Below are 25,996 nucleotides of genomic sequence, written 5' to 3' on the forward strand. Positions count from 1 at the left end.
ACCCTAGCCACCAATTGCTGATCTTGTTCGGAAATATCGTTTAGTGTCTCTGTTATGGATACCGAGTTATCAATGTCAAGTTTTCTTGCCTGGCGCCCTGGCGAGATCCCGTATAAAATTTGTGTTCCCATTATGCAGTGGTCCATCTTTTGCAATTGCTGTACTTAGGGCCAGCCCCTGGGTAACAATTGAAAATGGCAGTCTGGAAGAGAATGCTTGTCCCACATGATGGAATATATATAGATTTCGTACAGACATCACAAGCAGTTGAATCTCCGAGCCTACGGCATGTACAGAGTAGAGAAAGCAATAGATCTCACAATAGACCTCATATATTCATCATAGTAGCACAAATCGCATATATGTATGTCCAACGGCTCAGAAATGGTTGCAGTTGAATTAACCTCGACGCCGTCCAAAGGTACGTGCTTATATAATCACCGCATCGCGACGTCATTGCAACCGAAAATGTTTCCGCCAACATGGAGAAAGCATTCTTGCGACTATTGGATAATGATATATTTCGCCATTCAATAGAATTTTATTTTTAGTCTCCGTGGGTAGTTCATTGCGTACCGGACTACATAGCGTATCGAATTGATTGTTGCCGGGCATCTGGGTCTATCACGATGAATCGGGAAATACCAGGGTTCTACTACGGTAAGTCTTCAATAGTTAAACACCTGTGAGCATGATCACTGATGCAACAACAGACCCCGAAAAAAACAAATACTTCCGCATCCAAGCAAGTCACAAAGCAGCACCGGGGGCCCAGTACTCAAAAGATGCCGTGAAGCGCAAACGAATCGAGCAGGAGGTACTCTCCCCAATTATCCCCAACTAAGCACAGAATCATCTAACAGTAATAGAAACACGAACACAAAGCCCGCCAAACAAAGAAAATCGCAAAAGAAAAGATAAAAAAAGCCTCTTTCCTCTATCATCCCCTAATCGGATGTGAAAGAGAGATTGGCGCGCAGAATGCCACTCACCCTGTTCGGAAAGAACATCAGGGCTTAGTGTATGCAAGCCAGATGCGGAGACGAGAATTGCATCGGTTTGAGCCGTGGCCGGATGAGTATTCCATTAGGCATGTGTTGAGGAACAAGCGATCCGGGGTTTTGGTTGCGGGTGCGTTTTCTTTACGGGTGCATGTGATGCAGCTGATGATGTTTAGGTGGGCAGCGTGGTGGGGAGTCATCTGTTTCGTGAGTATCACTCTACTCTGTACAAGTTGAAGCTAACTGGTATAGAATATGCTTCCCAGACCTCGACCAGGACCAATTGTCTTACAACCGTACAATGGAGAGAGTTCTTTTCAAAGAGGCCTATCGAGTACGTCTCCTTCAACCCGTATAAAATAATACTAATAACAACAGCTCTCATCAATATCCCTAAGCCACACCGGCTATCTCCTGTACGTTCCCTCTTCTCCCCCGGGACGACCAACCCTAACAAATACAGTACAACAATGGACAGCGGCCCAAACGGCGACTCCTTCCTCGCCCCCCGCATGCTTCCAGACCCTGACGAAGGAGGCGATTATCGCTGGCCATCAGCTTGTAGTCCCCCTCTTTGCTGCCTGATATCAAGAAAGCTACTAACAATACCAGTCACCCACCCCATCCGTATCCTAACAAGCACAACCCATTGGTCCTCCACCTCTTGCCCGACACCAACAGGCCCAAAACCGCTCTTCGCAATTGGAACCTCCGACGGTCTCCAGATCCTAACAGGACAGGGAAGTCACTGGTCTCTAACCAAGGCGCCGTTCCCTGACGATAGAGGACACCGGCGGCCACAGGTGAATGCTGTTGAATGGCTGTCCGGTGATGTTATCGCGGCTGGATGTAAAGATTCGAGTGTCTTTTTACATGATACCAGGAGTGGAGGGAGTGCGGTTAGGTTGTGGCATCCTGGTGCTGTTGCGGTGGGGGGTATTAAGAGGGTTGATGAGTGGAGGGTTGTTGTGGGGGGTTATAATTCGGTATACTCCCTATCTTACCTTATCTAGACATTCACAAACGAGGTGCAGAGATGCTAACTGACTAAAAGCTACAAATGTACGACCTACGCTTTCCGCTAACTCATCAACACAACCCGAACTCGAACCCTACGCACCCTCACCATAACAAAACCAGAAACACAAACAAGCGAAAACATAACCAAAACAACCATAACATCTCAACAAAACCATACCTCGTCTTCCCCGACTACTCACCACCCTACGCCCCCGAATATGACCTCAGTACTGAATTAGGGCTGTTGGCCAGTGGTGCGTTCCCCCTCAATTACTCACCAGGCTAATTATGTTAACCTGGGTGCAGTATCTGACGAAGACAAAATACAACTTTTCTCCCTACGTAACGGGGAGTTAGTCTCGCCATTCACATCATCCGTGTGCCGGTACACATACCCCAAACCCATTTCAGCCGTTCGATTCGAGAACGGAGATGCCGGTGCCAAAGGCCCACAGGCACCGGCGCTACTGGTTACGGCAGGGGATAGGGTGGATGAATGGTTGTGGTAGTTTATTAAATATCAGTATATAGGTCTAATGCGATCAAAGTACATGAAATATCAATCTAATCCACCTGCCAGCCATTCCCCAACCTCAACACCAACTTCCTTCGCCACCTCCCCTATCCAATCGCCTGATACATTCACGCACCATTTATCACCCGCATCGGCTGTTGTATTCCCACTGCTCAGACTCGTTGCTCCGGATGGTCCTCCACCAACACGGCCACTTCCGCCACTGCTATCCCTTGCCCCCGCGGGCACGACTAGTCGTAGTCTTCGTAATGTAGCCAGCTCTGCGTATATCGCATCTGACACTGCTGCTGTTTTAATCGGGTTCGCGGGTGGGTTAGGGTCGATGGCGTGGTAAATCGCAACAAGTCGTTCAAGTGGGAAGGGTCGTGCGGTGAGGATAGTCGACGGACCTGTTACGCCCGGTGCACCGCCAGGTGCGGATGTTGTAGCGGAGGAGCTAGCGAAGGCGGATTCGAGGGTGGATTTCGTGATACGCGTTTTCTGGCGCTTGCCCTTGCCTGGCGTCGAGGGGTTGTTGGCTTTCTTGTCTTCTGCCTGTGCGCGGGAGAGAAGCTTTAAACGGCGACGGTGGTGGGCGCGCTTGTTTCGTGCGGATAGTGAGGATGAGGAAAATTTCGAGAAGAAGATTGTGTCGAGACGTTGCGGGATGTGCGAAGCCAGGTATGCGGATGTGAGGATAAGAGTTGCAAAGTATGGTAGTGACGGAAGAGGTGATGGTGCGGATACAGCCTTCAACGACGGCTTTGCTATCGCCCCAGCCTCCTGCGTAGGTTCTTCAGGAACGATATGATGCACCAGCGCCGCTTCACCCTGCTGTCGGAACAGTGGTCGATTCCGAACGAGCAGCCGCATGAAATCCCATTCTCCAGTCCCTCCAGGTGGCGTCTCACCGTTCACTATCGGCGCCACGAACTGCGGCCACAGCTTATCGCATATCGACCGGAAAACAGGGATCGAGCTCGCCGTAGGCCCAACCAACGAGTCGAAAATCGTAGACACAAACTGCGGGTATACCTTAGTGACAACCTCCACCGGTAACCCGTCGACAAACGGCGAATCTGCGTTCAAAATTATCCTGGTTGCTTCACTCCGCGTATACGGCGGGAAACTGACATGCGGAACCGCGACAGCTTGCAAGAACAGTGGTCGAGGCGTAGAACTCAAAATCAACACCACACAGAGCGATGGGATCACCTCCCCTAGTCTCGCCAGCGCAGCCAACAACGTCTGCGGCGCTTCCCTCTGTTTGTCAATGCCGTCTAGAATTAACACGAACTTCCCATCCTCGGAGGACGCTAGGATTTCCCCCAGTAGCACCACAAGTGCACTAACGTGCTCGCATCGTCCTTTTCCAAACTTCTCCCATTCATTCTTCCGGCTCAATGCCTCCAAAGTCGTCCATAGGATCTTGGTTAGGAGATGGCGGCCTGTGATGCACTCTGTGCTGCGGACGATAGCGTGCGGAACTTGTAGGGTGGAAACAACGGCGCGGACGATGGTGGATTTGCAGGTTGCGGATATCCCGTGGACGACTAGTGTGGATGGGCTAGCGGTGTGAGGCTGCCATTGTCGTTCGAAGATGTCAGTCAAAGTGAACAAAAGCAGAGGGATAGGCTGTAGGCGGATAGTTTGTAGGTGGCTTACGCTGAAAAGACTGGCGAGTTGGCGGCTTTGGAGCTCGCGACAAGGCCATTGTTGGCTAATAGAGCGGGATACCTCTGTAGGAAGCATTAAGACACGATATACACGGCTTCAATATGGTGACTCAAGAATAATTACCGCAGTAAAGTTGGTTGAAAGAGTCGCGAATCTCGACGCGCGGGATTTAGATCACGTGATCGTGAACAATGGCATATTCAAGTTAACTACTACTCCGTACTATGTCCTGGTATTTGGACTACTCTCTATCCTGAATCAGTCTGACATCAATAAAAAGAGCAATGCAATTGTAGAGTACAGCTATCCTAATGAGTGGTTTGAAAATTGGGCCATAATCATCATTCCGGAAATCATAGTACAATCAACGGTGACCCAAAGATGTCCGATTACATTCCTCCTCATTCTGTCCAAAGAGCCCAGGAAAGCATTCATCAATCCAACGTGGCAATACAAAAAGTGATTTCCGAATGGCATTAACATAAGCAAACAACACACCAGGAGGATAGGGGCCGGGGGGAAGTAAAGAAACACGGCACAGATGAGGAAAATTAAAAACACAGTCGAGGGGATTGGACATTAAGCAAGACGACATATACAAAAAAAAAACCAAGGTTTGGTCGCTGAGAGGCATTGCGAACAGCGAGCCTAACCCAAAACAGTATGAAGAATACAAGACAGTTGCCAAGTATCGCATCATATCATCAAATAAAAATAGTAATCCAGAAAGAAAAAATAAATAAATAAAAAGATGCAAAATTGCATAAGAATAACGGATCCTCGAGATGGTATCAAAAAACGAAATGTGTTCCCCCGATTCGCTGACGATTGGTCAAGCTGGCCGTGAAGTCATGAAGATCGTAAGCATCATCTCAAATATGGGTACATGGAACAGGAGCTGACAAGGCTCTTGAAAGGGAACAATGCCAGCGAGATCAGAAATAGGCATACAGTGGGCCCTGAGCCCCATAGTTACCGGTCGACTGCTGCGCCGTCGGAGTAGTGTAAAGACTTCCAGAGCTGTCGCTGGCCCCACCTGAGGACGCGTTGGAACCAGAGCTTGAGCCCGAGGCCGGGGTGTAGTTCTGGTTGCCAAATTGACGGCCAAGACTGGGAGGTGCGAAAGCGTTCTGTTGGTACATTAATGGCTTCGGGGCACCCTGCAAGGGTCCAGGAAGCTGAGCTGAGTTCATCTCATTGGGTGCCACTTGGCCGCTGGTGGCAGTACTGCCCCTTCCTGAACCTTCAGCGGCCATGATCTTGCCCGCAATGCGACGTCCATGGGGAGTCTGGCGGATAGCAGGTAGGATTGGGCGGATGGATTCCACGACGTGGGCGCGCATCTCCGGATCGGAAAAGTCCATAGCGGTCTGCACAACGTAGTTGGCAAATGAGTCACGCAACATTCTCTCCAATTCATTTCCGGCGAGCATTTCTTCAATTAATTGACGACGCATTTGGGAATCAGCAGTCCGCAGGCACTTCTCGATCACATTGGAACTGAACTTCTGCTTGGAAAGGGCAGGGATATGGCCACGGAACGATTGGCAGAGAGGCTCGGTGAAGTGCGGCTCAGCAAGGTCCAGAATGTACTGAACGACATAGTTTCCAAACGGATCCTGGACCAATGAGAAAGCGTTGGCCGTGATTTGCGCAATCAGGCGAGCACGCTGCTCTCCCGAAGCATGATCAATACAACGCTGCAAAACGCAGCATCCATGGCGGTGGGTGCCAACGACAACGCAGTTGCCACCAACAGCATCATAGACAAACTGAGCATCCTCAGCAGACAGCCGGTTCAGGCACTTCTGGATCACATGGTTTCCGTTCAGGTCCTGAACCAATGCCACAACGTGGTTCTCGAGGGAGCGGATAACGGTGCGAGTCTGCTCCGGAGTCGAAACGAATTCGATCATCTTCTGCAGCGCACGCGTACCATGCTGGTTCAATGCAATCTTAACGAGCTCGGGAGCGGCGTTGTTGATTAAAGCTGTGCGCTGCTCATCATTGGAGTATTCGAGCAGCTTCTGGCAGAGGTAGTTTCCAAAAGGATCGGTCATCAGCTCGACAACGTGGGGATGGGTCTCTTCAAAGATCAACTGAATGTGCTCAGGGGTACGTTCCTCCAGTTTTCTCTGCAAATACCGGCAACCGTGCTGGTCCTTGCACAGGCTGTACAGTTCACCACGGTAGTGCTCCAGAGGAAAGTTTGAGAAGCGAGAAAGCTGGGACGACTCCCCGTCCCCACTTCGCCGCGCGCTAACAGCACCCCTGGCCGGGGTGTCATTGACCCGGAAGCCACCGTATGGCCCATAACCCGCGAAGGAGCCAGGGGAATTGTAGTTGGGAACCTGGTTATTGACTTGCATGGCGTTACCAAGATAGGGTTGCATGCCGTAGCCGTAAAACGAATTGGGGACATTCGCCAACGGAGCGGCTGTGGTCGAGCCAGGGACAATAGGGTTGGAAGTGGTCGTGTTGAGCTGAGGACCAAATGGGGCGGCACTAGCCTGCAGCGTGGTAGTTGAGGACTGTGAGCTCGGCCGCTGGGCATCCTCGTGGTCGGGTGAATCCCTAGTCTGGCGGAAGCGGCCTTGAAACACGTCCGCATGAGCTTTGGGTGGCGTGATAGCGGGATCAAAATCGTTGTCCTTGACAGTGGGGAGGTCATTGGTCGAGTACGATGACTGCAGGGAAGTAGGACGGCTGGAAGCCGTTGATATCGCATTCTCCCGGGTGTCGTCATTGCCATAAAACAGATTAGCTTCGAGCGAGTGCCGGGCAGCATGACGAGCAGCGTTGACACCGGTAGAGCGGTTATCGCCCGAGGGGCTGCTCAGCTGATGGTTCAGGCGGAACATATTGAGCGTACTTTGGGGCATGCTTTGATGCGAGGCACGGTGACGGTTATGAGCGTTCCAAGACTCTGGATTTGGAGTACGCGAGTTGGCCAGATCCAAAGCGTCCGGGTTTGCCGACAACTATGTTTATAGGTTAATGGTCGATCGATTGAGAAATATATTCTGGATCTTTAGTACTTACCAAACCAGATTCGTCTCCGCGAGATAGAGTGGGGAACTTGTCGTCAGGCTCGGTCAACTTGAGATAACTTTTGATGTCAGGCGTGGGGATTCTGTCTTCGTCCCTAAGGGTGTCCCTGTCGTCGTCGTGGGGGAACAGATACTTGGCTGCAGAGAAGGAATCGAGGCCAGGAGGATTGTTAAAACCAGGGGCAGGAGCGTTAGCGCGAAACTGCGACAAGTTTGCGGTGGGCATGGAGTAACGGTGAATACTGGAAGAGAGTCAGTGGGTGAATGGTAGCAACAGAAATGAAGAAATGACGGGTGATGTTTGAAGTGAATGCAAAACCAGGAAATCATAGGCGGAAACTCCAGCCTCAGCCGCAGGTAATCCCAAGCCCAGATCTGTGTTTGGTTTTCCTCTTCCAAAGAGCATGTCGTCATACAGAAGGGTGCCAAAGAGATAAGAAACTTACGTAGGTCCAGGGCGGAAAGGAGAGGACAGCGGCTCGTTACCAAAGTCCTCCTTCTCAGAATTTCTTCGAGATCCAGGAACAGAATGCACCGAGAAGCGGTTGGTTGGCGTCTGTGCGCCGTTAGGAGATGAAGTCATTTGATTAGATGGGGCAAAGACGTTGAAGAAGCCTGGGGATGAAGTAACGCTGGAGGTAGAGAAACGGGTTGGGCGCGAGAAACCCGCCGAGAAGCCATTGTCATGATACTCTGGCGGAGTTGTTGGTTCACTGACAGGGCCTGGGATACCTGCCTTGGCTAAATCCCGTGCTAGCTGGTCCATCTCCTGCTTCTCTCTCTCGTGCTGCAAGTCCAGAAGTTTCATGTCCTCTTCGAACCGCCGTCTTTGTTCGCGCATGTATTCAATGTGCTGACGCTTCTTCTCAAACTAGAAATCGATGGTCAGTATCGAAAAGAGAATGAGATCACAGCTAGAAAAGAAAAAAAAAATCAATGTCACTGGATCAACAACGGGAAGCTCACAAGCTGGGTTTTGTAAGAATTGTTTGTCTGCAGTGACAGGTCAGCTACAATAACGGAGCGATGCCAAGAAACAAGACTGCAAGGCAAAAATGCAATGGAGAAAAAGGCGACTTACCGATGACACCAGTTCCTGAGGATCTGTCACATGAGGAGTATTCCCCGGCTGACTGAAATGGTTCCACGAGGACAGCTTGCTGGAATCTGTGGTGAAACGGCGGTGCAGATTGGCGCGCACATCGCCCGACGGGCGCGAAAAGGCCGATGCCATATTGGGATGGCCGGCGGGAGCCATGGTCGTATAACCCATGTAAGGGGACTCGGAGGGGGGCGAACGAGGAGAAGGGAAACGCAGTTCATCGAGGCGCTCACTCAATCCGCTTTTGAAAGCCATGATGGGTGATCAGGGAAGAATACCCTATCTGAAGATGCAGAGGGAGGAGTCAGCACGAGGCGAGATATATATATATATATAATTCATCAATATATCAGAGACAGAAACAAGGGGGGGAAGAGAAGGTGAGAAAGCGGCCAAGGAGACAGCGACACATAGACATACGCATCCACACCGCCAACCGATTGACGATTGTACTCTATCTGCAGAACAGGGAAAGTAGAAGAGAGGGAGTTTGTGTATGTTTTTGGGCGCCTGGGAAGGTGTTGCAAGTAAGGAGTTTGTGAGAGGGGCTGGAGAGGGGAGACCAGAAGCAAAGTGCAGCGGATGATCTGGCGGGCGATCTGCGACAAAGGGAGTCGGACTCACAATGAACGCCTCGGAAGGTGTTATTTCTTGCTCTATGATCTGGTTGTTCTTCGGTTTTCTTTATTCTCGAAAGGTTTCTCGCCTAAACAGGGAGGAGGGCGACAGAGGGACACGAGGAAAAAGGGGGGCCGGTTCGCAGATATGAGGCAAGCTGTTGATGTTGTTCCCTAACAGCCATGCGGAGATCTCGATTAGCCCGAGTTGATGAATCAGAAGAGAGAGCAGGCGCTGACACTTACAGAGGAGCGAACAAGTACTCTGTACAGCCCGATTCTCGTATTGACCAGAGAAATCCAAAGTTGGCTTAATGGATAAGAATAGCTGGAGAATTGTTGAGTAGAATTGGAGGCCTAACAGGCGGAAGAGACAGCTGAAAAGGCAGGAGGGAAAAGAGAGAGAGAGAAAAGAAAAATAAAAGAGGAATCGGACGGAAACGAGAGACGATGCGACGATGAATCGATACTTATTGGGGATTGTGATAGAGCGAGCGATGGCCAGAGAGCGACAGAACAGAGCGGGGAGAGATTGACCAGACCAGAGGGAAGTCGAGGCTGAATTGAGCTGATCGGGTCTGTATCTATACCGTATTACAATACAGATATTACTACTATCGACTACACTATTTAATACGGTTATTGGTCTCTTTTCTTCTTCTCCTTCTTTCTAATCAATTAATTGATATCCTGTTAGATCGATGGATCTTCGGAGCGCGATTCGGTGTTATTATGTAAGCCATGTAAAGTACGATAGTTACAGTACTCTTGATCTTCCACTATGTACTACTACCACAACACTATCCTAAGACTTGAATATACTTGTACAGAGTTCGGAGTAACAACTGACTTGTAAGAAGCTATCAAACACCTGCCCTGATGGTGCGCTGGCCTCCATGCATCTCTGACAGGCCAAGTCACTCCCGCCGGTGCCTGGATCGTCTGTTTTAATTTGCTATCGCAGGCTAACGGCTGTAAGCCATCCGGCCATTCTGACAGTGCCTGATGCCATACTCGTAGCCTCTATGATTCTCGACCAACAGGGGTATGTGCAATTGGAATATCAACAGATTCTATACCACCGATTTTACCGCAAACTGTGCTATCTTTTGTCCACGGTTCGTCAAACCACGGTTGACCCCAAGAAAAGCCCTTCAGTCCCGCAACGGGTCAGTTCCGTTCTCCATAAGAAACGTCGAAGAAACCGAGAAGAAGAACCCCCGAGATTAGCTTTGTTTGGCCCATGGTTGCCAATCCGTGCGAAAAAGCGGTGTCTTTGCCTCTCACACCAATCACTGCCAGCCACCTTGCCAAATTTTTTGCATGATCTTCCAGTTTAATCTGCAATGTTTCATGCCTGACTGACGGCGCAGACGGAATGTTCTCTTTAAAGCCCGCGGCTGACTTGTCACTCTCACCATATTCTCGTTCCTCTATTATCCCCACTGGTGCCAGCAGCAGAGCACGGTCCACTGCTAATTGCATCATTCAGTGTTTTTTTTATCCTGTCCGTTTGACTCAATTCCCCTCGTTCAGTCATTTCAGTCCCTATTAATCAGCATCGAGTCAGTGGCAAACAAATGGCGGTCAAACATGAGACTTGTTATTGTCCAGGGTACCGAATCCCTTGTCTTGGTTCAAGCGTGTTTGATGATTTGAATGCACGGATAAGGTGTATGATCGTACCCGAGTAAACTTTATGACCTACATGAACAACGCCATGCGGTGGGTAGTCTTCTCCGCACGGCCATGTAGGTCAGTACGTATGTAAATGTATGTATGCCTTGCGGAAGAATCAGCATCAGTGCTCTGTATATCATCCCACGCTGCACACGGCACATGCACAGCGACAGAAGTGAGCATTACAGAGTACTTACTTGTACAGCGTGCAGCTTCATCCTGTGACATTGGTGAATTGGACGTATCAGACGCATATCGGATGTTCATGTGGAGTAGGAACACGGGGTTCGATAAGATGACTCGCTGCTTCGGTTGTTGGCATACGGTCTTCAGGCAATATATACTTTGTATGCCCGAGTTCTACGTAACTGATTATCATAGGACCATAAAAAGTAATCTACTCTATGGTGCTGCGGAAAATTACACATCTGTGTTACTGCCAGGCACAGCTCTACAACCATAACTCTTTTATTAATGTAAATATCATCAGATGTACTGTCCTCTACAGTGTAGTTCTATATAGAAATTCTAGACGCTATAAGGCCCTCTGAACAATCATCCTTATGATCATCTTCGACATATCGGGGAATACCGCTCCGATCAAGTTAGATTTTCTATCAGCAATTCGCACAATCGCTAAAAAAATTGAGCGACGGACTGATCTTTACAAATCGATAACATCCCCGGAGTCTCCGTATACCTGGGGATATCTTCAATTGAGGAATTGTACCTCACTCGACTTCAATTCCTCCACAATCGACAAAAATGGATCTAAAACCGCCCCGGTATATCCTTGCCAGCATCCTCTGCTCATGCGGTGGTCTACTTTTCGGGTGCATCTAACTATAATCAATTGGAAGGCAACACTCTGACTCTAATAGAATGGACACGGGCATCATCGGTCCCGTCACCGTCATGAAGCCTTTCGTCGCCCAATTCGGCAACCAGTCAGCCACCGTCCACGGTCTGATCGTCTCGTCCATTCTCATTCCCGCTGCGATATCCTCGTTTTTCGCGGGCTATCTAGCAGATAAACTAGGACGACCTACGGGGATTAGCATTGGTGCTTTAATATTTGGTATCGGGGCTGCTCTGGAAGCTGCCGCCGTTCATTTGGCCATGTTTATCGTAGGGAGGTGTGTCGAGGGGATTGGGGAGGGGCTGTATTTGGGGACATTGGTTGTGTGCGTCTACATATCTTCTACCGATAGAAGTTTAACTGACATCTCTAGGTATATCTGTGAAATTTCTCCGACCAGCGTCCGCGGTGCGCTGACAACCGGCCCACAGTTGCTCATCACACTTGGCTTAGTGACGGGTTTCTTCACTTGTTACGGAACTTCACGTATCGAATCGTCATTCTCATGGCGGTCACCTTTTATCATCCTAGCCTGCTTGTCCGCTGTCTTCTCTGTTGCTACGTATCTGTGGCTCACCCCCTCACCTCGATGGTTGACCCTCCACGGCCGAAAGTCCGAAGCCGCTGAAACCTGGGACCTTCTTGGTGTTGGTCTGGCAGAACGAGAGAAGGTCGAAATCGAGGAGATTCGGGAATCAGGATCGAATACGCATCAAGCAGAGCTCGAGCGCCAGCATGCTGAGGCTGCAAGGCCTCAAAAATCAACCAAGCATGGCTTCCTCGATCTGTTCTCTCGGGACGTGCGGACACGCACTGCACTTGCAGTTTTCCTCATGGGGATGCAGCAGCTCAGCGGGATTGATGGAGTTCTCTACGTAAGTTACTCCTTTACACGTAAGAACGCATAACTAATCGTCCGACAGTACGCCCCCCTCCTCTTCGAACAAGCTGGTCTGGCTTCCTCAGAGGCTAGCTTCTTCGCCTCCGGTGTCTCTGCCATAGTGATCTTCGCCGTGACCATTCCTGCCCTCATCTGGGCCGACAAATGGGGCCGCCGACACAGCATCATCTACGGCGGGCTCGGGCTTAGCATCACAATGTTCCTAATCGGCGCACTATACGCTACTCAAACTGTGCACGGCTCTACCGGCGCCGGCCGCTGGGTCGTCATAGTCTCCATCTATATCTTCGCCGTAATCTACTCCCTTAGCTGGGGGGTTGGAATCAAGATCTACGCGGCTGAGATCCAGCCACAGCGCACGCGCGCATCTGCGACGAGTCTTGCGCACGGGAGTAACTGGGCGACTAATTTTCTGGTTGCATTGACGACGCCGATTTTGTTATCGACAAGTAGCTTTGGGGCGTATTTTCTGTTCGCGGGGTGTACACTTCTCACTGTGTTTGTGTGTGCGGTGTTCATGCCGGAGACCAAGGGGAGGTCTTTGGACGATATTGAGGAGGCGTTCAAGTGGAAGGTTATTGGAAAGCAAAATCTGGCGAAAGTAATTCCTCTTCTTAATAAAATTGCATAGACAGTGAACACTTTGATAGAAAAGACAATCTAACCGTATTCGGAAGCCCGCTTACATAATTTGTCCCTCCGCCATGGCCGTTGATAAAAAGATAAAAATTGCTCACTCGCCGTCGCCAACTGTCCCTCAACCAGCGATTCCAGTTGCTTCGCTGCAGATTGTAACTCTATACTATTTACGTCGCCAGCGGCCATGCCCCCTCGCAGGAGGCCCCAGGCTTCCGCAGCCGCAAACGCAGAGGTATGACAAAGTTCTCCGCACAGCTACCTTTAGATGACTAGCTAACATGCGATGATTCTGTTGGAACAGGCTGCAAGGAACGCTGTGCCAGGACGAAAGCGACCCTCGCAATCCAAGTCGGCTTCTACATCAGCACAGTCTGCGCAGGCCCTCGAGCAACAGCAGCAGGATGGCCCGACAGAAAAGCACGAGCCGTACATCCCCTACCCGTATCGCCATCGGGACCCGTTCGATGCGCTGCTCGAGCCTTTTTACTATAACAAATCTTTGACGGACCCGATCAATACGGCCAAGGATAAATGGAATCTGCTCCCGGCGTTCCTGAAGGTGAAGGGGCTGGTCAAGCAGCACATCGACTCGTACAACTACTTCGTCGAAGTGCAACTGAAGAAGATCGTCGAGTCGAGTTCCACGATCCGCAGCGACGTCGACCATAACTTCTACATCAAGTTCACGGATATCTATCTCGGATCTCCGCGACGCGCAGACGAGCCGCAGGATGCCGGGTTCAACGTCGAGTCTACTGTATCGCCCCAGGAATGTCGACTTCGTGATACTACTTATGCTGCGCCGATTCGCGTTGATTTTGAATATGTCCGTGGTAGACAAAGGGTTATTAAGCGGGGTGTCTCGATTGGTCGAATGCCTGTCATGCTTCGGAGTTCGAAGTGTGTGTTGGCGAACAAAACGCCGTCGGAGATGACTGTGCTTAATGAATGTCCGCTTGACCCGGGTGGTTATTTCATTGTCAACGGTACGGAGAAGGTTATTCTCGTGCAGGAGCAGTTGAGTAAGAACCGTATCATTGTTGAGACGGATGCGAAGAAGGAGATTGTGCAGGCTTCTGTTACCAGGTGAGCTTTTTTTTTTTTTTTTTTTTTTTTTTTTTTTTTTTTTTTTTTTTTTTGGAAGAGGACTCCCATTTGCTAACAGTGCACAGTTCATCGAACGAGCGAAAGTCTAAAAGTTATGTCGTCTTCAAGAAAGAGAAGCTTGTCGTTAAGCACAACGTCCTGAATGAAGATATTCCAATCGTTATTCTTCTCAAGGCAATGGGTATCCACACGGACAAAGAGATGATGCTTCTCGTCGCTGGTGTTGATAAAGTGTACCAGGAAGATTTCGCCATCAACTTTGAAGAGGCGATTAAACTGGGCATCCACACGCAACAGCAAGCTCTCGAGTGGATCGGCGCGCGAATCAAGATTAACAGGAAGCAAATGTCATACCGTCGAACCCATGTTCAGGAGGCAGTTGAGGCCATCGCATCTGTTATAATTTCGCATATCGAAGTTAAGAACATGAACTTCCGCCCCAAGGCCCTGTATGTGGCGCACATGGCACGTCGTGTGCTGATGGCCAAGAACGATGACACTCTGGTAGATGACCGTGACTACCTGGGTAATAAGCGACTGGAACTGGCTGGTCAGTTGCTGGCTTTGCTGTTTGAAGATCTGTTCAAGAAGTTCTGCTTTGATATCAAAATGAACATCGACAAGGTCTTGAACAAGCGCAACCGAGCAGAGCAATTTGATGCCTGGAGTGTCATGAGTATGCACGGTAATCACATCACCCAAGGAATGAACCGTGCAATTTCCACGGGTAACTGGAGTTTGAAGCGTTTCCGTATGGAGCGTGCTGGTGTCACCCACGTTCTAAGCAGATTGAGTTACATTGCGGCACTGGGTATGATGACCCGTATCAGCAGTCAGTTCGAAAAGACAAGAAAGGTCAGCGGTCCCAGAGCGCTTCAACCGTCACAGTTCGGTATGTTATGTCCGGCAGATACGCCCGAAGGTGAAGCGTGTGGTTTGGTCAAGAATTTGGCTCTTATGACTCACATCACGACCAACGACGAAGAGGGTCCTGTGCGGAACTTGATCTTCATGCTTGGTGCGGAGGATATCCAAACTATCGGTGGTAAGGAGTTGTATGCTCCCGGTTGCTATACGATTTCAATCAACGGTACGCCGACGGCACTCACACGGCGTCCGAAGTACTTCCTCGACGCCTTCCGACGACTGCGCCGAATGGGCAGAATCTCTGAGTTTGTCAGTATTTTCATCAACCACCACCAGCGGGCGGTGCATATAGCAACAGATGATGGCCGGATTTGCAGGCCTCTCATCGTCGTCGAGAATGGCAAGTCCAAAGTCACGGCGCATCACCTTGAGAAACTCCGTGATGGAACGATGCAATTCGACGACTTCCTCGCGCAGGGCTTGGTGGAATATTTGGACGTGAACGAGGAAAACGACTCGCTCATTGCCATTTACGAAAAAGACATCAGCGAGACCACGACACATCTCGAAATCGAACCGTTCACCGTCCTTGGAGCAGTCGCCGGTCTAATTCCTTACCCGCATCACAACCAGTCCCCGCGTAACACTTACCAATGTGCAATGGGTAAACAAGCTATTGGCGCTATAGCCTCGAACCAGTTCCTCCGCATCGACTCAATCCTCTACCTCATGGTGTACCCCCAGAAACCAATGGTCAAGTCGCGGACAATCGAACTGACAAAATACGACCACCTCCCCGCCGGTCAAAACGCCATGGTAGCAGTCATGAGTTACTCTGGTTATGATATTGAAGATGCCCTCGTCCTGAACAAGGGTTCCGTCGACCGTGGCTTCGGACGTTGCCAGGTCTTCCGCAAATACGTAACAAATCTGAAGAGTTACTCCAACGGTACAAAGGACCGTCTCGACCCCCCACAGTACGAGAACGATGCGCCCATCCGCAAACACGCTCTCCTCCAAAACGACGGTCTCGCCGCGGTCGGCGAAGCAGTCAATGCAGGCGAAGTCTATATCAACAAATCCACCCCAGATCAAGCGCACTCCTCGGGCATCACAGGCTCCGACCTAGGCCGCCCCGTCAGCTTCCAACCGACCCCAATGACCTACAAACTGCCCGACCCCGCACACATCGACAAGGTCATGGTCTCGGCCACAGAAGGCGAAAACCAACTTATCAAGGTGCTCACCCGGCAAACCCGTCGCCCAGAAGTCGGAGACAAATTCTCTTCCCGCCACGGTCAAAAGGGTGTTGTAGGTATCATCGCCGACCAATCCGACATGCCCTTCACAGACTCGGGCATCAACCCAGACATCATTATGAACCCACACGGTTTCCCCTCCCGCATGACAGTCGGGAAAATGCTCGAACTCGTCGCCGGAAAGGCAGGTGTGCTAGCCGGCCACCACGGCTACGGCACATGTTTTGGCGGAACACCAGTCGAAGAAACATCCCGCATCCTCGTTGAAAAGGGCTTCAGTTACGGTGGAAAGGAATACCTGACCTCTGGTATTACAGGCGAGGCCCTTCCGTTTTATGTGTTTACAGGGCCAATCTACTACCAAAAACTAAAGCACATGGTCCAAGACAAAATGCACTCTCGTGCCCGCGGTCCCCGCGCAATGCTCACCCGGCAACCCACCGAAGGTCGTTCGCGAGATGGTGGTCTGCGTCTAGGAGAAATGGAACGTGATTGTCTCATTGCGTACGGAACATCCCAACTGCTTCTCGAGCGGTTGATGATCTCGTCCGATCGCCATGAGATCGACGTCTGTGAGACGTGTGGGTTCATGGGGTACTTAAACTGGTGTCAGCGGTGTAAGTCGTCGCGGGGGGTGGTGAAAATGGCAATTCCATATGCGGCAAAGCTGTTGATTCAGGAATTGATGAGTATGAATGTCACGGCGCGGTTGAAGTTGGAGGATGAGTTTCCTGAGTCCAAGGGGCGGTAGTCTTTCCCCGGTTACAAAAAATAAAATAGCATAGCGTGATTTTGGCGCTGGTTTGTATATATCCTTGCATTGGCGGCGATCTGGTTGACTAGATAGAATTGACATTTGATTCCAACATGGTGAACACTCGTGTTATACGAACCCTAATAGGCAGAACCCAACAAAGACAACTGATAATCACAGGCAATTTATCCCAGCTTCCACATCCATATTTATCTGTCAAGAACACAGTGGGAGTTAAATATTCACCTTCTTCGATTCCCAAGCAACATCAGTATACTTGGTAAACTCAATAACCTCTTTAAGAGCCTGAGCATGCCATCTCTTCGCCTCACTCATCGAAAACGGCAAGTTCGACTGGCTCTGGAATCCCATAGACAACTTATCCAACGAGATATTCAAATTCAAAAATTCATCATAATCAGCCCCCTGGAACGCCCAATCTAGCCGCTGCGGAGGCACATTAGCAGTCGACGTAATGCGAATATTCGGATCGACGAGGAAAAACGCAAACGCCTTCACGGTGCCGGTCCTGCTGTTGTCGATCAGCTCCATCGCTTCGTACCGATGCTGCACGGTGCTCGGGAACATGACCATGCGGTTGATGAAGCAGCGGATCTTGCCGGGTTCTTGGATTGCTGCGTCGCCGGGGCTCAGGCCGAAGACTTGTTTAAGCCAGACGGTGTCTGCGGGGTTGTGTTCGACCTCACCGAGGGTGGCTGTTTCGGCGAGGTGACGGAAGGCCATTAATGGGATGGTGACGTTGTCGAGGTCGATGGTGACGAAGGCTGAGGCGATGACATGGTCGTTCTGGAATCGTTAACGTATGAACAAAGGGAAGGAGGAGGATAGGGGGAGCGGATACCATCTGGCCTGCGCCATGCCATCCGGATTCAAATGCCGGCTTATCAGGCGACAAGTGGATATTGAAAATCCGTACAATTAACTGAAGGCCATGCTTCGCGTAGTCCTTAGCAAGGAGAACTTCTTGCTCAACCCGAAGAGGCGTTGACAAGTCCATGGGTATATTGTTCATCATCCACTGAGGAACTGCCCAAGGAATAAATTTTCCACAATCAGGCTGGACGGCCTTCAAGTTTGCCATACGCCAACTCTGCAGACGGTCCTCGAACTCGATTTCGGCTTCCCTTTCACCGGGTTTCGGAGTCTGTTCCTCTACCTCCTTCGGCAGAGGATAGTACTCTGCTTTTCTGTATTCGATCCGTGCTCGTGAATGAAGCATATCCTTCAGGGGTGTTAGTGTGATCTCGAGTTGGTCGGTCACTTTGTTAAACAACTCCTCGATGAGCTCGTATAGTTCGCTGTGTTTGTTGGGATGCACGTTGTTAATGTAGCTCGTAATGTGCCATTTGCCATCCTCTCCCAAGTTCATCTCGAACGGAAGCATTTGGAATCGCCGACTGTACGGTCTGGTCGCGATGTCAACTTGGGTCGCAACCCTTGTTGTGATATCCTCTCTAGTAATCCCGGTATCTTCAGGAACGGGAATTATTTCTCCCTGGCCGATATATTTCAGCGAGTCCTCAACACCGATGATCTTGTCCGGCAGAGCGCGAGATCGGCCATAGATCAGACAGCAGAATGCCACAGGGACAAGGTCTTCTTGTTTATAACCAGTCCCGGGGTTGTAAAACCGCATTTCCTGCGGAACATCCTGAAGGCGATTGACGGCGTTCAAGAGTCTGAGGCGGAAGTCATCATCTACGTTGATGTCGGACTTGGTGACATCCCCATTATACAGGGCGATTGCACCGCTGTGTTCATAGAGGGCGGACTTGAATCGGAGCTCGTCGATGATCCAATTCGCCATATTCTGGGTGATATCTGGCTCCTTCTCCATTGCGTCCTTCTTCCATGCTTCCGCAACATCATATTCATGGATCTAATTTGATCAGCAAGTTAAGGTCAGCATCAGTGGTGATTCACCAACAAACCCTTTTGTACCATTCGGGCGTATCCGTGATTCCTTCCATTATTCTCAACATGTTGAACTCGCGAAGTGTCTGAAGAGGTTGACTGGATTTTATGTCAACAAAAAAGATCCCTGTAGAACGCAGCCTGAAATGATGAATGCCTGGACATACTCTGCATTTCCTTCTTTGATGTCACGGTCATCATTGGCGTTTGGGAATAAACTCCTGTTATGGATGCCGTATACATTCTGTTGCATCGGTGCAAAATCCAATGGCAATCCAAATCCAGGCCGCAGGAATGGGTTATCCTGTACATCAGGGTCATTCATAGGGGTTTGCTCCTTGAACGATTGTTGAAACATGATGACCACTATATTGAACGCGGTTAGTCCTGGAACATGGGGTAGACTAGGGATAATGGTTAAGAAAAACAACAACTCACCAAAGCCAACGAATCTCCAAACTGATGGGTAATTGATTCGTGAGAGTTGCGGCGTTAAGGCTCCTTGAGATGATTATTGCGCTTATTGTGGCCAGAAGTCTTCCGCGCGAAAGATCTGATGTGAGAGAAGGGATAGCAAGGTTGAAAAGAGAAGAACATCGACATATGGACTTCATCAATGGTCATGTCCGGAGTCCACGGCGATGAGCCAGGGGTGCCTTAATTCACGGAAGAGGTAAATATGAAATAAGCCATTCCGGAAGGAACGGCCCAGGAACAAACATGCCCTTACAGACACCAGTGCTAAAGTAGAACGAGCCATGTAATGTCAAATCTGTTTTGAAAGAATCGCGGAGGTCGCTTCCGAAGTATACTGGCGGACCAGAAACGCGGGAACCATGAGATCACAATTGCAGAATATAGATGAACTAAGGGATCAAATTCCGTAAAACTATCGAGAAAAATTGGGCTTGCTTTATGATTTTGTTGTGAATAAGCACTCATGCCCTGGTGAACAGGTACTTCTGTACGATGCCCCAATACCGCTCGGGATCAGCCCTCATATGGCTCACATGAGGGGAACCGATGAACTTCTCGCGACGCACATAACACCCCATAGACTTTGCCTGATAGGCATGTCTCTCCACGTCTCTCCATTCCACCAAATCATCGGCGTCTGAATAGATATAGCACCTTCTGGGTCTGCCTTTCGGATCGATACCGTGCAGTATACGGCTATCATTCATTGCATCCCGGGCCGTGGTGATAGCGTCTTTCGTGCCGGTGAATCTTCGGAAAATTGAATTTAGAAATAGGAACGCATATAAGGCAAGTTTGAGGAGAAATCGCAGGATCAACATTCCTGGAAAGGCGAACGAAAAGGCTTTCATGACGCCGCTGACGGTTGTTGTTCCGGGTGCGCTGTCAAAGATCATTGACGCAACACGCAACGGGTTGCCTGTCAACTCTTCATATGCCGTCAGCATATTTGTCGTCGAGGAGACTCCTCCGTTAGAGAACATGTGCAGAAACACTGGGTCTCCGGGGGACGAAGAGGCCCGAATGGCTTCGACAGCCGGCATTACCCGGGTCTGCTGAGCATCTTTCGTGGCACCAAAAAGAAAGTCATTAGAGGAGCTCAGGATAAAGATGATCTTGGCTGCAGGTGCCAGGCGTCTATATTCGAGAACGTATTTGGCCAATGCTCGTGGAGGAGCGTTCATCCAGAAAGCGAGAACGATCGTCTTTGGATATTGCCCCTTATATTTGACGGTTTCATCTGGCTCCTGAAGGTATACAGAAGGGGAGAGCCGGAAAAAGGATGCCAAAGGATGCTGCACGTCCAAGGGTTTACCTGCCATAATGAAATTTGATAACGAGGGACTGGGTTTAATAGGGTAATAAAAAGAATGTAACGAGGTATCACCTCTTAGGGTATCCCAATGCAGTAATTAGAGCTACTCGGAGTATGAAGGAGTTCTTGAGCAAAGCACGATAGTCGCACCTTCCCTCCGGTTAATATAGAAACCGCCCCCTAACCCCTGGCGGTTTTATGGTGCCTGAGGCATTAATACCTCCGTCGCGCAAGGACATCACTATAAATAACTTTACACCGTTGGCTGCTAGACAATTTTTAAAATAAAGAACTACAAGGCAATCACTATCTTGAGTAATTAGTAGATCTATAGTTCAAGAGGGACAAAGTCTGATTCGGACACTATGTTCTAGTTGTGGCTACTTAATTATATACTACTCCACGACCTACCTTGACCGTTACCGTTAGGATAATGAGAGCCTAAAAGGAGAAACTAAAGAAACATTGCTTCGATATAATCAAACGGTAGAGTATGTAAAGGATGTACGAGGCTCTTCGGAGATGATATAAACAAAACGACCCTAACCTAACTGCATAGTAGTAGCCCTCAAAAGAAACAGCACAGAACGCTAAAGATCCACCAACTTGTCTGGCGTATAACATTGCGCGAGCTGTGGCATTTTTGCTTGCTCGATCCGAAAAACCAACCGGTTCTCAAGAGCCTGGCGTTCTTTCTCACCCAGGAACCCAGCAAGCTCTTCGATAGACATAAGTGGCCCGTAGTACTCGGGGTCAATAAAGGTCCAGTAAACCTCATCGAACATGGAATTGGACCTTGCTGCAAGACACACTCAGAACAATTCATCACCAAAGAACTGTTCCATAGTTACCAGAGCTAAAACTTCAGATACTGGGATTGAGGTATTCTGGCGCGATAGTTCATCACGGCCACTTCGTTCTGGACATTTCCGGTGCGAAATATCGCTCTTTTCAGCGCAGCGAGCCATATGATTGCTTCAAAACCGTCCTCACACCTGATTTAGTAGCATAAGTTGATTGTGCCATTCTTCAACCGGCGAGCGTCTTTTGCTCTCATGTTTCCCTGGCGACGTTTGTTGACAAGGCCCATTGCCAGTTACTCAGGATTTCTTTTAGCAGAAAACGAACCCATATCATATAGCTTTTGTCTTGTTGCTCTTTTTCGACATGGTAAAAATGCATGTTATGCTCTACCGGTGATTGGAAGCAGATATCCGAATTGATTCGCGAGCATTCAGGTAAGAAGAGAAGGTAGAGTAGTGCAACTCACCAGAAGACAGCCCTCTTCTCGTACACATATTGACTTCTGCCAGGTTCAGGAGCTGAAGTCCAGTACCATTTATTAAAGGACCGGAATACGGAAGAACCAGTGTCCCTGGCGTTCTATATTAAGTGCAACACTAACGATGTCCGGGGATTATCATATCATTAACCCCGCCAAACTCTAAGTAATTCCAGGACACTGTCAAAATGGCACCTAATACTAGTAGGCACTACCTCCCCCAAAGCCTAAAGCAATAACTACTGACACCAAGAAGCGCCCCGGGACCGCCGACCTATAGTCATATCCAGTCCCTCAGGCGTCGGCAAAGGAACACTCTCCCAGAAACTCCTTGACTCACACCCTGGCACCTTCACATTTAGCGTATCCCGCACCACGCGTAACCCACGCCCGGGTGAAGTCGAGGGAGTGAACTACTACTTCGTCCCCCTTGATGCTTTTTCCTATCTTGTCTCTCAACATGCATTCGTCGAACACGAAGTTTTTGGTGGCCATCAATACGGAACTAGCAAACAGACTATCACAGACCAGACGGCAAAAGGACTGATAGTTGTACTGGATATTGATATGAATGGCGTCAAAAATTTGAAGGCAGACTCTGGTATTGATGCACGCTATGTCTTTATCAAACCGTCAAGCTTTGAGGAACTCGAGACGCGACTTAGGGGTCGTGGCACTGAAAATGAGAACGATCTACAGAAGAGGTTAAACTAAGCTAGGATTGAGCTGGAGTATGCGAACACGCCGGGCGTCTATGATAAAATCATTGTCAATGATGATCTTGAGAGGGCATATAAGGAATTTGAAGGGTTTGTGTATAGGCCAATGTCCTAGACAAGCGTTTATTACCACGAAAGAGCAAATAACTGGGCTTTAGATCATTGTCGTTGTCTTTTTTAAACCTCATACCAATTCCATGTCCTAGCTGTGGCCGGTAAATTATAAATATGTATTCCTTGGCCCGTATAGTAGCCAGCCATACAAGCTAGGAATGACAAATGATCATCTCTACCATCCGCACACACCGATGATACTCAGAACCTCAGCCTGCATCGTCTGGATTTAATCTCACCGCAAACTCCAACTCCAATCTCTCCCCAGGATTAGGATCCGCCATCAACTTGCCCATCATATCGCAGCCGGGGGAAAATCATGCTTCCAGATCGGTTCTCCCTCTCCCCTCATGTTTGTAAAGATTCTCTGTCTATAATATCATCTAAGTAGTTCTCATGACACATGACGAGAGTCATCCAGCTTTCGGCAGACCGGGTCCAGCATGCGGCCGTCAACGCCGAAGGGATCGAAACCAAAAGTAATGATCTTCCAACCATCCTTTAGAGGAATGTATAAGCGAGTCGAAGGGGGATTAGAACAGAAATAACTTACGTCTAGGTTGATCAAGATCAGATAGTTGTCGAAATTTTTATATGTCTCCCTTTATGAGTAAACCATTTTGCAGTGAGTTTATGCAGACGCATCGGTGACTTATGTCCGTAAATAAATATCGATCCAAACGCTTTCTTGTTCAACTGGGAAAAAGTGGACGACCTCAAAGCCACTCCAGGTAATCGGGACATTCCTGTTGACCGTCCCCGACACGGTGCATCTGTCATCGCGACCTCGTATACCATTTCTGAACTCGTTGACTCTATCGCTCCGGCCATAGGACATCACTCTCTGAAGAAAGGTTTCATCGGCCATGCGGATCTGGCCTATGTAGAGTAGTTAGTATTCCATCGTTGCATCTTTGGAGAATACTTGCTCTCACACTAAACGTCGAACTCTCCTTCTTGAGGGGAGCCATCGGTTGATGATATCACCCGACCTGATGTTCTCTGTATGACTTGAATGGGAATGCAGTAATCGGCAAGACTCGACTAAGCATAAACAAAGAATTCGCCTCGGTGAGGGGACGGTTTTGTCGTACGCCTCCCAATAAGGCACCGGTGCTAACATTGAAGATAAAGATGTTACGAGAAGCGATTGAGTCCATAGGGATAGGATATGGATCTGTAGTCGTAAGTACGCTGAAGAAAAGTAGCAAATAGGCCCAAGAAAGTTCCTCAAATAAAAAGCCGGAATATGATGTAGTCGTGTGTAGTTTAGTTGGGCAAAGATGCAAAAAAGATCATCGGCAGAAAGACCAGAATCTGTACGGCATTCTATATTTTAAAATCTATGATTCTATGTGCTCTTAAAGAAAATCAAACGTAATTTTCACAGGTACAAGAGGGAAGAAGGCAGGATGTTCGAATGGTCATTGACCTGAATTCAAACGCTACATTTCCACATTCACTAGCTTCTCTAATGGTGCAGATATGGCTTAATATAGTGTCGAAACATGAGATACACGAAGTGAATTCCCATTGAACGCCGGCCGAGTCTCGCTATGCTCCTAAACAGTGTGCCGACCCTAATATTGGCCTATCTATGTAAAAGTATAGGCAAGGGAAGAAGAATCAATCCGAAAAACCCGTCTAAGAAAATGATGATTGCAAAGCCCACATAATCCCATGACATTTGATTATATTCGTTACCTATAGCTTGTCCGTTCAGCTTCCTGACGCAGGTGTTTCAGAGCGTCCGGTGTCTTTCTTTTTTCCACGCAGTGTCTGACCGGCTCCTTGGAATCGGGGTTTCTCCTCTTCCTCTACAACCTGTCCCTTATCATCACGCTTTTTCACAGGCTTGATCGCATAGCCGAAGAACAGTTGATTGGGTGGCAGTCGTAAGGGCTGAGGCCCATTTGTTCTGCGAGCTGGCGGGGGATGCTGAGAATTCGATGTCCCCGGAGCAGGTGTGGAAGGTTGTGGTGTCGGAGTTTTGCTACCCTTCTTCGCATTCAGACGGTGACCTCCTGAAAGGAAGTTCGACGAGACTGCCTTAGCGCCTGCGGCGGCTTCGGTGGACTCTGGCGCAATGGCAGCATAGTTGATCGATTGTGCCATCGTACCTTGGGGATGAAGTAGGCCACCAGATGGGAGCTTTCCGCTCATGCCACTGCGAGGGGTACTTGTTCCGCTGGGCTTCTGAAGCTCTTCATACCCAACAGGCGGTGCAAAATCGACCTCCAAATCTGTTTCCAGAACGGATACGGCGCTTTTCCCGTCAGGCTTGGTCTCCAAAACAGCCATTTCGTATACTTGGTCGTTGTAGGCGAAGGTGAAAACATCACCCTTGGTAAGACAAGAGAAGTTGCGGAAGGCATTTTCGAGGACTGCTTTAGGATCGCTGATGTCAAGGAAGGCGGTTGACTGGGCTTGAAGTTTGATGAATTGGCCGGGTGGGAGGTCGGTGGATTTGATCTGGAGAAGATCACCGGGTTCGAGAAGTAATCGCTGCATCAACTAGATAGCATCACGTAAGTCAGCACAGTCACAGAAATGGGTCGAGAATACTGAGCCTACCCAGTATGGCAAGTAGATCTTCCCCTCCTCAGCAATAAACTCCAGCACACCAGCATGTGTCATCAGCTCCCTCGCACCATTATGGAGCTCGAACATCATTGGATATGTGATATGAAGGCGAGTCAACTTGTCCAGGGCGCTCGGAGGCATGATGACCTTGCCGCCATGGTTGACGTTCTCTCTCTCGGGCCCGGGCATCATTGCGACGGGGTAGCAGCGGTAGTACTCATCGAAGCGACGGTTAGCACCTCGAAGCATGGAGGAGCCAATGTCCATATCATCATAGCGAAACTGCAGAGGTTAGCTCCGAGTCTTGATCCTGGATGTGGTGTGAACAGACCATATTGAGCTGTGGTGGTGGCAATAAGTCAGATTCCGCTGACGCTCTAGGAATGAAGATTTTGTTTCTGAAGCAGAATAAATCTGTATATAAGTAACGGAGAACGAATTCCTGAAAATGCCGTTAAGGAAGAACAGCCAACCGCTGTCTTATCGCCCGCGGTGACGCAAGTAGGCTCCGCACGCATTTTTCC

General features: G+C 49.3%; 9 protein-coding genes across 9 annotated transcripts; 3 read left to right on the plus strand and 6 right to left on the minus strand.

The window, feature by feature from the left end:
* Window positions 1–629: 629 nt before the first annotated feature.
* Window positions 630–2,530, plus strand: EURHEDRAFT_516598 (uncharacterized protein; the record flags this gene model as incomplete). The annotated part of the gene is made up of 10 exons (XM_040786492.1): window positions 630–660; window positions 714–817; window positions 870–1,131; window positions 1,178–1,208; window positions 1,254–1,335; window positions 1,380–1,417; window positions 1,465–1,562; window positions 1,614–1,987; window positions 2,056–2,275; window positions 2,328–2,530. The coding sequence occupies 10 exons, from the start codon at window positions 630–632 to the stop codon at window positions 2,528–2,530; spliced, it is 1,443 nt and encodes a 480-aa protein (XP_040637347.1).
* A 50-nt stretch (window positions 2,531–2,580) lies between these two features.
* EURHEDRAFT_459601 (origin of replication complex subunit 5 family protein) lies at window positions 2,581–4,287 on the minus strand (the record flags this gene model as incomplete). Its single annotated transcript, XM_040784594.1, has 2 exons — window positions 2,581–4,116; window positions 4,201–4,287. 2 exons carry the CDS (start codon window positions 4,285–4,287, stop codon window positions 2,581–2,583), a joined length of 1,623 nt encoding a protein of 540 aa, XP_040637348.1.
* Window positions 4,288–4,429: 142 nt separating this feature from the next.
* On the minus strand, window positions 4,430–5,029 carry EURHEDRAFT_141296 (uncharacterized protein). The gene has a single exon (XM_040777765.1). The coding sequence runs from the start codon at window positions 4,910–4,912 to the stop codon at window positions 4,577–4,579; it is 336 nt and encodes a 111-aa protein (XP_040637349.1). The 5' UTR covers window positions 4,913–5,029; the 3' UTR covers window positions 4,430–4,576.
* Window positions 5,030–5,147: 118 nt separating this feature from the next.
* Window positions 5,148–8,619, minus strand: EURHEDRAFT_379005 (putative RNA-binding protein; the record flags this gene model as incomplete). The annotated part of the gene is made up of 5 exons (XM_040779123.1): window positions 5,148–7,193; window positions 7,255–7,504; window positions 7,709–8,133; window positions 8,229–8,255; window positions 8,344–8,619. The coding sequence occupies 5 exons, from the start codon at window positions 8,617–8,619 to the stop codon at window positions 5,148–5,150; spliced, it is 3,024 nt and encodes a 1,007-aa protein (XP_040637350.1).
* Window positions 8,620–11,543: 2,924 nt separating this feature from the next.
* EURHEDRAFT_516600 (DNA-directed RNA polymerase III core subunit RET1) lies at window positions 11,544–17,044 on the plus strand (the record flags this gene model as incomplete). The annotated part of the gene is made up of 6 exons (XM_040786493.1): window positions 11,544–11,845; window positions 11,894–12,395; window positions 12,444–12,903; window positions 13,240–13,292; window positions 13,362–14,146; window positions 14,233–17,044. 6 exons carry the CDS (start codon window positions 11,544–11,546, stop codon window positions 17,042–17,044), a joined length of 4,914 nt encoding a protein of 1,637 aa, XP_040637351.1.
* Window positions 17,045–17,162: 118 nt separating this feature from the next.
* On the minus strand, window positions 17,163–19,666 carry EURHEDRAFT_141403 (DUF4246 domain-containing protein). Its single transcript, XM_040777766.1, has 5 exons — window positions 19,421–19,666; window positions 19,150–19,348; window positions 19,000–19,081; window positions 17,910–18,947; window positions 17,163–17,854 (listed from the first exon to the last, which is right to left on the minus strand). The coding sequence occupies exons 2-5, from the start codon at window positions 19,338–19,340 to the stop codon at window positions 17,282–17,284; spliced, it is 1,884 nt and encodes a 627-aa protein (XP_040637352.1). The 5' UTR covers window positions 19,341–19,348; window positions 19,421–19,666; the 3' UTR covers window positions 17,163–17,281.
* Window positions 19,667–19,920: 254 nt separating this feature from the next.
* EURHEDRAFT_532024 (TMEM53 family protein) lies at window positions 19,921–20,781 on the minus strand (the record flags this gene model as incomplete). Its single annotated transcript, XM_040787204.1, has 1 exon — window positions 19,921–20,781. The coding sequence occupies one exon, from the start codon at window positions 20,779–20,781 to the stop codon at window positions 19,921–19,923; it is 861 nt and encodes a 286-aa protein (XP_040637353.1).
* A 1,435-nt stretch (window positions 20,782–22,216) lies between these two features.
* On the plus strand, window positions 22,217–22,890 carry EURHEDRAFT_532025 (guanylate kinase; the record flags this gene model as incomplete). Its single annotated transcript, XM_040787205.1, has 3 exons — window positions 22,217–22,260; window positions 22,313–22,723; window positions 22,772–22,890. Exons 1-3 carry the CDS (start codon window positions 22,245–22,247, stop codon window positions 22,888–22,890), a joined length of 546 nt encoding a protein of 181 aa, XP_040637354.1. The 5' UTR covers window positions 22,217–22,244.
* Window positions 22,891–24,244: 1,354 nt separating this feature from the next.
* Window positions 24,245–25,926, minus strand: EURHEDRAFT_414083 (polyubiquitin-binding protein UFD1). Its single transcript, XM_040782330.1, has 3 exons — window positions 25,804–25,926; window positions 25,464–25,754; window positions 24,245–25,403 (listed from the first exon to the last, which is right to left on the minus strand). Exons 1-3 carry the CDS (start codon window positions 25,804–25,806, stop codon window positions 24,609–24,611), a joined length of 1,089 nt encoding a protein of 362 aa, XP_040637355.1. The 5' UTR covers window positions 25,807–25,926; the 3' UTR covers window positions 24,245–24,608.
* Between the last annotated feature and the right edge of the window lie 70 nt (window positions 25,927–25,996).

The sequence above is a fragment of the Aspergillus ruber genome (genome assembly GCF_000600275.1).
Source record: "Aspergillus ruber CBS 135680 unplaced genomic scaffold scaffold00020, whole genome shotgun sequence".
NCBI classification, from domain to species: Eukaryota; Fungi; Ascomycota; class Eurotiomycetes; order Eurotiales; family Aspergillaceae; genus Aspergillus; species Aspergillus ruber.

Coding starts and splice junctions, on each gene's coding strand:
- EURHEDRAFT_141403 (XM_040777766.1), bottom strand. CDS start 19,340: ATGTTTCAACAATCGTTCAAGGAGCAAACCCCTATGAATGACCCTGAT. Junction 19,082..19,149: donor ATCAAAGAAGGAAATGCAGA/GTATGTCCAGGC, acceptor CATAAAATCCAG/TCAACCTCTTCAGACACTTC. Junction 17,855..17,909: donor GGCATGGCGCAGGCCAGATG/GTATCCGCTCCC, acceptor TAACGATTCCAG/AACGACCATGTCATCGCCTC.
- EURHEDRAFT_414083 (XM_040782330.1), bottom strand. Junction 25,404..25,463: donor AGATCTACTTGCCATACTGG/GTAGGCTCAGTA, acceptor GATGCTATCTAG/TTGATGCAGCGATTACTTCT.
- EURHEDRAFT_141296 (XM_040777765.1), bottom strand. CDS start 4,912: ATGATGCGATACTTGGCAACTGTCTTGTATTCTTCATACTGTTTTGGG.